An 11,303-nucleotide genomic window follows, 5' to 3' on the forward strand; every position below is an offset into this window, starting at 1 on the left:
TATCAAGTTAGATACCACGCAGGTTGTCCTATTCATCTCATTTTATTATAGAATGTCACTCTGAGTCTCATGAATTACACTCTATTCGGACAAGATAGCATTAGATACAAAATGGCAAATCGTCAACAATAAGTGAAGTATCTCCTAAAGTATGTATGCCCCACTGCCTATAGCCTAACAAAGACTATCCAAAAATAGACGTTGCAAAGTATCATGCTCTATTCTCATAAAAACACCACCAAAATGTGAATAAAAAAACACATTATTTATTATTTAAATTATTGAAAAAATAAGAAAGAATATCATATATATGCATAGTTACATTTTGTTAGATAACCCTTTTGGCTACATAGTCACAAAATATTAGCCAAAATAGATGGTTCTGAACTCTTTGAGGTCGTAAAAACCAAGACGTGTATCCACTAACATCACCCTCCCCTACTAGAAATTGTTTCAAGGAAGTCGTCATAATCTTTGTGTTTATAGGCGTCTTCAAATTTCACAATCTGATTCCCTGGAATATCTTGATTCTGCTGAAGAATAGATGGGTGGTCTTGGCTTAGGAATATTTAATAGATAGTTTTGGGATAGGTTTGAAAGATTGAAGGAGTAGATTCTTGTTTTAAAATCTTTTTTTTTTTTAATACCCCGGACGTATGGAACGATAGATCTTTTTATCTTATCTCTTATTAATGAAATCGTCCCATCTAAAATGAAGATATATATATGATGTCTAATTCCAGACATCTCATGTTAGCTTATTCTGGGGAAAATGATGTAATGAATATTTACATTCTTCATCTCTAAGTAGAATAGATCCTTAGCCCACTTTTGCAGCCAACAACAGAGCAATGATTAACCCTTTTATCCTATAAATAATTGAATCCCAAAAGAACGACAAAATTACAGTCAGCAATTTTATTGAATATATATCCCTCCTTTATGTATAAAACACACAAGGTGGATTATAGCTTGCCAATTACCTTTATTGGAATTGAAAGGAAAAAAGAACTATGAACATATCCCTTCCTCTTAGCTATATACTTCCTCGGTTTTGTACATTTTGAACAAAATTTATACAAAAATGTTTGTCTTGTTAAATAGTCTATTAAGAAATATAATTATTTCGTTGAGTCAGGGCAATAAGTAGGGGGAAAAAGTATTCTCAATCAATCCATATTGAAGTCAATAAAAGAAAATTGATTCCTATTTATAACAGGAATTGAAACAAAATAATATAAAAAGAAGTATAGTTCTTTTCAAGATCAACAAGACTTTGAGAAGCCAAGACTAGGACACTATCAATACTTTGAGGCATTAAGACAAGAAAATATATACTATCAAGTTTTGTAAAATACATATATGTATAGAAAATATATATTAACTACAATATGCACTCGATAGAGCGCAAAAACTCCACTAAAAATCAAATTGAAATATCTATTTCAATTGATTTCAAAGTTATGGTCCATTATTCATTTTTTACGTTTTGTGTCAGCTTGACCTCTAAAAAATTTAATAGCCTCTTACTGTGACGGATCGGTAACATATGCCGTAATCCTTGTGACAATTTTTTATATATTATTAGCTATATTACTTCATTTATATATCAAAAAGAGACAAGGGAATTGCCAGATGACAACAAAATATGCTGGGTATTTTATTGTTAGCTGAGTAAGGCTTTGTGGTGGAATGGATTATCATAATTTTTAATTCTACTCATATTTTCTGTTTATTTTTGTTAAATGTGAATTTTGTATACTATTTTATACTTGTGGTAGTACCCGGTATTGCCCAGAGTTTCAAGCGTCGACAAAAATACAAATTTTGCTTCGATAATGTTCAAGATAATACCCCAACAAATCCTTGGTGTTATTCTAGTAAATTTCATGACTAAACTCACATGTAACTACTCACTCAATACACTCTCACCTCAAGAATTAAAAAAATATTAATAACATATTAAGAAAAATAATAATATGATATAATGGGGTAGGAGTACTTTAGCTCGTTGCTAAGCCTTATCTAAAGTCTAACAATTTTTTAAAATTTTATATAAACAAATCCTTTATTTTATTTTTGAATATTAGTTGAACTAAACGCCTGCAAGATGTAATTCATTTAATACATTAGTCCCCTTTTATTTTATTCCTGTTTTTTTTCTTTATAATGTATTGGTTTATTAATCCGGGAGCACTCTATACAGCTCACCCGGTCAAGTCTTTTCATGCATTCATCAATTATTTTTTACTCGCTAAGGGCTTTGAAGTTGAATAAATAATACCTTTTAAATTAAAGCTTGATGTGATTATAAATATCCGGGAGTGCGATAGAGTTTTATATTGAGAGAAGTTGCGAGAATTATATGTATCGGGATTTCTCATGAAAAAATGAGTTTCAAGAAATTTTTCCGGTCATAAAAACAAAGGAATACCTAGCGTATAGGACATAAACATGGGAAAATCTTTGGTGAAGGAGAGTGTTGAAGGCACATTTCCATAACAGGAGCTGATGTGTGGCGTTATTTTGAGTAATCCTCGAGTGAAACCTTTTGTGGTTGACGTTCCTGTATATCAATATATATATTTGTCTTATTTCTATGTGTACCTGTGGTTTTATTACATATTTTTGATTGAAGAACTATTATTGTACGACCCAGATATTCTCTAGAAATAACATAAATCTAAAAACAATAACAACGCATGACAATTTATAATAGAGAGTAGGGTTGTGTCAGACCTTATTCATTTGGTCTAGTCCGGTCTTGGGACCAATACTATCAGTCCTTGGAACCGGCACTTAAGACCGTCAGTCTTTCGACTGTCAGTACCAAAATAGGTTAAAAAAGAAGAAATTAATCATCATCATCGACCACCAAACTGTTTTAGTACTGATATGTAGAAGTAAACTGTACCGTACCGAGACTAAGTTGGAGAGGACTGTAGTCTTCAGTCCCGAATAAGGACCAACACAACACTAATATATATATATATAGAAGCTAGTTAAGGTATATACTAAATTATAAAACGAAAATCGTTTTGATTTAAAAATAAGTAACATGAATAGATATTAATAAAATATTATCATAGCTCAATCCTTTCATGACCGGGAGTAGCCCTCGATTTTGCTACAAGTTTAAGGGTCCTCCAACTATGTTTATATTCATTTTGACAATGTAATATTAGAATTTGCAAATATATTTATAATAGTAGGGACAGAAGGAGTATTGTAACACGTACCAGGTAAATATATTTGCCTCTAAATCAATCATCTATGACAAAATCAATTTTTTGTTTGTGGTGCATTGCATGTAAATTGTAAGTTCTTTTGTGAATATGCATACATTTGAAAATATAATGAAATATCAAATTCTTCTTTGTTATTTACTAAGGGATTTTTAGAAGTAAAAAAAAAAGATCATGAATTAGAAGGAAAAAATTTAATTTTGAAACTTTTTCAGCCCCCTTACCCCCCTCATATATATATAATCCTGCGGATGTCCCCACGTTGGATAGTTTATATATATATATAGTCCTGCGGACGTCTCCGCGTTGGATAGTTTAATACAGTGTTTATGCTGTCCAAACGGACAGGTGCTACCAATTCATGCAAACTAAGCTCGTTTTGACGTGAATTAGATGTACTATCGTACTATAATTGGAATCTGCTTTATTTTAACAAATCTATTATTCCATAACATTATTTATTTATTATATTATTTCCTATTTATACCACAATATTATAATTCAACAAAGAATAAAAACAGTCAATTACACTTTGATAACTGCCATAACAATATTTTTATAGATTATAATTCCCTCTCCATCAAACTTGTGCGGCAAGTGTTTTTGGAGGAAAGGTAAAAAGAATGGTAAAGCTCTGAATCAGCACATTATATTTATGTTAAGACTGATTGAAATCAAAGCAATCCTATTTCATTATTATTTTTGATAAATGCAGATCATCTATTAAAGAGTATTCCTCCACAGTAAATCCAATCCCCGAGCATTTCCTTACTAAATCATAACTAAGGATGCCATTTATAAATAAAAATAAGGACAAAGAAAAGGTGGGAGAAAGACATTTGGTACTACTGAATTAAGACCATTATTACTATTAGCTGCCTATCATAAGATTTTTTTAAGGGGGGGGGGGAGTGAATTACTGCCTTAAAAAGGAGAACCTTTTTATGGATTTTTTAAATAAATTACACCATAGATAGGTGATAATTCTTACTTCAGAGGGACAAGTTAAAACCGCGATGAAGGATTAAATAATGAACAACAATGAAGAAGAAAGAGAACAAGGAACAACTTTATTTCTTTTTTAATTTCTAAACTGAGTTTTTTGTTTACAAAAATTACATCCTTTATCATAACTTCATTCACTGGACGTGCTGAACTTAATTATTTGCTTCTTAGCGTATGAATATAGGGATATCTAACTCCCACATATCTCAGACTGGATCAAAACAAATGGAGAAATTAGCATATTTTCATTATGAATTTTATCTAATTAAAACTATATTAAAGTCGGCAATTTTTGATGCATAAATAATACTTATTAATTAAAATATACAGCAAGATATATATGTATCATTCAAAATAGCTTAGTTTTTCTTTAAAAAAATAATTAAGAAGGCAAGTTTGTGAACGAATAAAAAACTTAACCTTGCTATGAAGTCAATAATAACCAACTTCATCATTAAACTTAATCAAATAAAATGCATAATGAGAATATGAGAATTCTTCATTTTGTTAGAATTTAGTCTAAAATATGTAGGTATATGTACTAGTGTTAAGACATGGACTAAGGCCAATATTTTTTCGATTCGATCTCAAGACCACTTTGGACCGATACTTTGTCAGTTTCAAATCGTGGACCAATTTGAACGATCTTACTCTAGCTTTTTTATCCACTCTTAGAGTCTCAACTGTCAAATGGGAAAGAAAACATTTGAAAAAACATAGAGGTCTCTATATTTTTCTTGCTGGTCACTCTTAATTATTATTAGAGAATATTGATTAATAATTAATATAATTTAATATAAGAATTCAAGTTTTATGTATTAGCTTTTTTGAGTACAAAATACGATGAGTAAGCTGCTTGAAATCATACAAGAGTCAACTTATGAAAATGAATGAAACGGAAAAGAAAATACACTATGTACATCTTTGTTTATTTCAAAAAGCTAGCTCTACAGATTAGTTTTCTCTTCTATTCGAGTTCTACAGATTAAAAAAAAAAAAAAATCAACTGACGTCATTAACAGTTTGTTTATAAAATGGGTCTAGACCGAATTATAAAAATGAGCAATCCTGATTGATTTTTTATAAGGGATAGATTGTTGTGTCTTGACGAGGTTGAGGAGACACAAACTATTTAAAGGTGGAGAGATCCAGGACGACCGAGAGAAGTGAGGAGAAGGAAAGGCGTGGAGGAATAATACAACGGTTATTTATAAGAACATCTGTATTCTTAAAAATACACAAAACTACTCTAATACATACATAAAATACACGACTATTTATACTTAAAACGAGGTAAAAGACTGTACTTTACACATATTTATATACAAGAAAATAAGAGAAGAGAACAAGGGGGAAGGAATCACGAATACATTATACAGATCGAGTTTTTGTATGAAAGCGATACAGATCGAACTTCTTTAAAGGGGCGTATTAGTTTGTTCCAACAAAATTACAACGGTCTCAGACTGAAATTCAATACTAATGTACAAATATGAAATGTCCCGGGGAAAAATTTGTCGTGAAGGAAGTTAAAGGGAATACAAACTCCAGACGCGAACATGTCTGGGTTGAAAAGGAAGATGATAAATATAGTAATTAAGTAATAATACAAAAGAGATTCAATTCCTTTTAAAAATATACGACTTGATAGGAATGTAAATTTATCATTCTATATATTAATTAAGTAAAATTTGTCTTTCTTTCTATATGAATTTCTGAATGTATGAAAATAGTCACAGGGTGCTCTAGTGGTATATAGTGCTCTATGACGTATATCATAAAGATATTTTTATGTAAGAAATAAATATGTAGTCATATGAATGAAATATTGCAGGTGTGACCATATAGTATCGAACGTTTATACAGTGCTCCCTGATGTAAATCATATACATATTTTTGATATTAGAAATTTTTGTACTAGTATTAATGAAATACTGCAGGCGTGTGTACTGTTTCTGTTTTTAACTGGTCTATAATATATATAATCATACTTCATGAGCATTTACAGTATATGTTAAGATTTGAATTAAATATGAACGCTGGTATGTTATAATTAATTTTGTTTTTTTTTATTAGTGAGCTCTCTAAAGAGTAAAGTACTCATCAATCATCTTCTTTATTATTGACTCAAAAAAATCTGTTAGCCAACGCCTAATTACTCCAGGAAATGCCGAGTACTACCAATACTATCTAATAAAATCAATATCCATTAAAAAAGTATTAAATCTGCAACAAAAATACAACATCAAAATTTCTTTATCTATGAAATTAAGGTTCCTTTTAAATACCCAGTAAAAAATGCGCCAATATATTCTAATTTTAGTTACTTTAAAATTACTCATACAAAAAGGTCTTACCACGCAATGACATTAATATTCTATGACGTACTAATCCGTATTTTTAAGAAGTAGCATATTTATTGTCTTTGATTTGTAATAGATTTTGCATTTGGATGAGTGTATGTTCGTTTCTTTTAACTACTCTACATATTTCGGGTGGGTAGTTGAAGTCTGGACACTTATAAAAAAGCGAAATAAGAATAACACAAGAAAAGAATGCAATATTCCTCCCATCAGCTGACAAATTGTGTGTATTGACACACTCCTCCACAAAATTCAACGCAATCAATGACAAAATGGCATCACAAAGAGAGAAAATAATCAAGATTACCTTCTACTTTGCGTGGTAGACACACCAACAGAGATCCCAAAACTTCACTTAGGTAAGTAGACAGACTATTTACAACGTCAGGATGGCAATTAATGAGAGTATTTTCATCGAAACGAGCTTCAACAAGAGGGTGGACTGCCCCACATACAAAAGGTTACACAGTCCTTTTTAGAGATCAACATTCAATTCTGGCTAAAAACAATGTGGCTGTCATACTCTCCAGATACCAACCTTTCCTAATTTCCCTTCAAACCGCATGTGGAGACCAGGGTGATTCGAAACAAGCGGTCTTTGGATTGTAGAAATAAAACATAAAATATTATATTATGGTCAAAACTATATTATCAATCGAATAAAACAATCCTTTACAATTATTTCTAGAAAATAATCCCTTTCATATGTTGGCCGCAACTGGCCTCTAAATGAACCATTCTTTCTCGGCAATTTTCGATGACACGTTCGAGCATTGTGACCGGAATCTCACGAATAACTCGCTCAATATTTGCTTCCAATGCTTCAATCGTCGCTGGTTTATCCACACAGACTTTTTCTTTTACGTAGCCCCAAAGAAAAAAGTCCAAAGGCCACGATCTTGGTGGCCAATTCACCGAGCCAAAACGTGAAATTAATTGCCCACCAAAATGATGTCCCAATAAATCCATTGTTACACGCGCAGTGTGGCAAGTGGCACCGTCTTGTTGGAACCAAATATCGTGGAGACCATGTGCTTCAATTTGAGGTACCAAAAAGTCTGTTAAAGATGGCGAATCGATTTTTCACGATCTTCGGCTACACTCTCGGCTACGGCCGCAATATTTTCTATGCTGCGAGCTGTACGTGGCCTACCAGACGACGGGACATCCTAGTAAGTTGCTGCCCCTTCAAATTTTTCGATTATTCTGCGAATTGTGGATTCTGAAAGTCGATTTTTTATGGACCATAAGTTGGGCGTAATTTGTGAAAAACTTCTTTCACAGAACGCCGATTTTTATAGTACAATTGAACAATTTGTACACGTTGTTGTGGCGTATATCTTTCCATGATGAATTGTAAAACAATATTGAGTAAAAATGACGTATGAATTTGACAGAATTCACGGCCGCCTGTCAAAAAATCCCTACTGGAAAAAACCGCTCGTTTTGAATCACCGTTTGTAAGTCAGGGATAGGCAACCTTTGAGACTTGGAGTGCCACCTTCAACATTTCTAATCAATGAGTGTGCCACTATCAACAATATTGGTAAAAACACACACAAACTGCGGGAATAGTTTCTAATTTTTGCATGACAGTGAATATGCCTCCGCGTGCCGGCAGTGACATGCGTTCCATACGTTGCAGACCACTGGTATAATCGATAAGAAAAGTATCGTTTATATAGGTACATACATAATACGTGTAATAAAAAACTACGTTTTCAAAATATGGAGGATTTACTATCCAAAATTAATAACATGAAAAGAGGTAAAAATATAATTTTACTTTTTTGCACCTGTGCGTGTTATCTTATGTATATCCAGAAGAGTAACATTTTCACTAGGTCGAAAATAAATGTGCATCATAGTCATAAAAAGAAAAAAAAATCATTAAAAAATATAAAAGTTACAAATTTGACTTTCCATTAGGAAGTCGTAAACAATACAATATTTAATATGCTCTTGATAAGCTTACAGTTATAGTTTATATTTAGTTAGACAATCATGCTAATTCAAAACTATAGGTATATGAATAGTACTTTATATATTTTTATAATACTGTAGTTAATGTCTTTACAAACATATATACCTAAACTTATACTGGAAACATGTGTCCTTTAATTACTACAATTAAGATACCTTATACATATATGTATATACTTTTACATAACTCGTCAATTTCTTGATGTGAATAAAAAGTAGTTCATTCTAGTACAAAGTTACTATACTATTAGTTAATGGTTTTTTTAAACAAAGATAATTAGATATATAATCATGAAATTGTTATCCTTGTTTGAATCAAATATTAATTGGATTATCAAGGTGAAAAATGAACATATTAAACATACATAGACGGAGCCTGAAATTTGCAGTAAGAGGGAAGGAGTTATATTTGTTTTTAATTTACATATGTTATATATATAATACGCCTTTGTACTCGTATATTTAAATATTCAATGTTGAGAGTCAGATCCCAGAGAGGGCTACCTTTGGACCCTCTGCAAGCTACCCGGATCCTAATTTTAACTAATATAATCCTAACATTATTCATAGGAATAAAATCAGCGGCGCTTCTAGCCAAGTTTAACTAGGCAAGCCACGGAGGGGCTAGTGAATTAAACAGTCAAATTGGCAACAAGTGATATTCAGCAATAGAATACGACGATTGTCCTGTTGGGCAAAAAGGACAACAAATACATCAAGAGCTCTGAGTATCTAATCTGTTGTGGCATACTGCAGGAATTTCCTGGTCATGATTTTGGTGTCCAATATAGTTAGGGCTTGCTTATAAAATCGTGATAAATGCATGATTGTTTTATTTGTCAGCACAGGGTGGCCATTAATATATATATATTTATATATAGGGACACGGGCCATCCTTGGCCTTCGTATAGAACTGCCACTGAATAAAATATGTGAATAAAAGTGACTTACTTTACTGTCTGATGCTAATTTCCGTGTATGTACATTTTCCACGAAGGAGATATGATCAAGGGGGTGCCAATCCAGACTATAACAAATCATATCGAAGGGTACAGTGTCAATGAGCTTATTGATGGGTGCCACGACCTATGGATAGCAAATACATTGGTAATACATTACAAAATTTCAATGGCCCATGGGTTATTTACCTCTTCTCCATTCTCACCAGCTGGACATTCAGCTATGGATAGAGACCCAGATATAAAGTCATTTTGTACGTCGACAATGAGAAGTGCGGATTTGGGGCGGACAATCTGTAAAGTAACACATCAAAGTAATTGTAATTGTACTCAAATTTCAAAATCTTTACCTTTTTGACCCAGTTATTCCAGCAAAAAGCAAATTCCTCCTTATTCATACTTCCGTCCTGTTTTTTGATAGTGCGTGCAACAATTTTGTTGATTGTAATGTTAGATTAATTAAATGTATTTATTGCCTTACCCCTTGACGATTAAATATGTTAAATATGTCATTACACATTTGTTCATCCACGGAATAGGGTTTCCCTTTGTCATTACGGAATAAAGCTTTGAGAAGTGAGGAAAACTCACTGATATTCAAATTATTATCTCTGAAAATGCAACGCAATTATATAGATTCATATTGACATTCAAATCCCAACTCACTCGTCTTTGTCAAAGGCCTTGAAACACGCTTCCATGTTGCCTGATTATTTTTTTTGCCCTTCTTGTTTACTATTGAGTGTAAGACTTTGAACTGATCTCAGCACATGATAAGACGACAAGGAATGTCTTGGAATATAAAAATTGGTCTTCATTATTTTTTTATACGATTTTCTATGTTTTATAGTCTACCTGATTTACTTACCTTTCTCTTGTTATGTCTCTTATCTACGAGACCTTTCCTGCTTTCTACCAGGGAGTAAATTATGTTCTGTAAGATATATATTTATAGACTTTAATAATCTAATTCTTATAAATATGTGAGACAGAGTACAAATAATTGTAAATATGGAAGTATATGTATACCATGTTCCATGACTTAAACACCCTAGAAGATTGAGTACTTGTTACAAACAGAGGCTCCCTAGGATTTTTTTGGTTTTATAGGCGAGGCTTATAAAAATTTTATAATTTCAAGTTTATTTATTTATGACCTTTAATTTGGAAAATACATTTGACTATTTCCGGCTATAAAAATACTTAAATTTTTTCACGACAACGCTGTACCGGGTAGTCCATTGAAATCTAAACACTTACTAATTCCATAATTAATGGAGAATTGAGGGATTGAAATTAATTCATATTTAGATATATTAAATAATAAACAATAAGTTACAAAACAAAACAAATATGAAATGTTTAGCTTACGTACAAGTCGAGAAAATGACACTTGAACGTGATTGACGAATTTCCATTTGCGCAATCCGAGTGGTTATGCATCTCCAGGGCCATCGTCTACGCTGTCAGCAAGTCCAAAACGTTGGAAAGAAAGAAGCGAACTGTCAAAAAGGCCAAAGTGGGCCCGTATTAATTTAAGGAAACAGCCGAGCCCAATCAACTCAAGCCCCCCTACAACCCTTAGACCAACCCCCTCGGCTACATCATTTGTGTGCATGTCGAGGTAAAGGCCTGTAGTATCTATCATCCAAACACCACGCCCCTCAAAGCCATTGTCGGCGAGCAATGGGAAGCAACGACAGATTACTATATCAACAGCGGGAACCAGGCCTTCCATTGCCGCCTGG

At 32.4% G+C, this 11,303-nt stretch overlaps 1 protein-coding gene across 1 annotated transcript in view; it reads right to left on the minus strand.

Moving 5' to 3' along the window:
• LOC121127619 (nicotinamidase-like) overlaps nucleotides 1-10,489 on the minus strand; it is a 32,601-nt gene extending 22,112 nt beyond the window's left edge. The window contains 6 exon segments of the mRNA XM_040723039.1: nucleotides 9,548-9,682; nucleotides 9,745-9,849; nucleotides 9,906-9,962; nucleotides 10,037-10,166; nucleotides 10,222-10,367; nucleotides 10,424-10,489. Of these exon segments, the coding sequence (XP_040578973.1) occupies nucleotides 9,548-9,682; nucleotides 9,745-9,849; nucleotides 9,906-9,962; nucleotides 10,037-10,166; nucleotides 10,222-10,256 (462 nt within the window). The 5' untranslated portion in view covers nucleotides 10,257-10,367; nucleotides 10,424-10,489.
• Between the last annotated feature and the right edge of the window lie 814 nt (nucleotides 10,490-11,303).

This window comes from Lepeophtheirus salmonis, chromosome 13, assembly GCF_016086655.4.
Source record: "Lepeophtheirus salmonis chromosome 13, UVic_Lsal_1.4, whole genome shotgun sequence".
In the NCBI taxonomy this organism is placed as follows: Eukaryota; Metazoa; Arthropoda; class Copepoda; order Siphonostomatoida; family Caligidae; genus Lepeophtheirus; species Lepeophtheirus salmonis.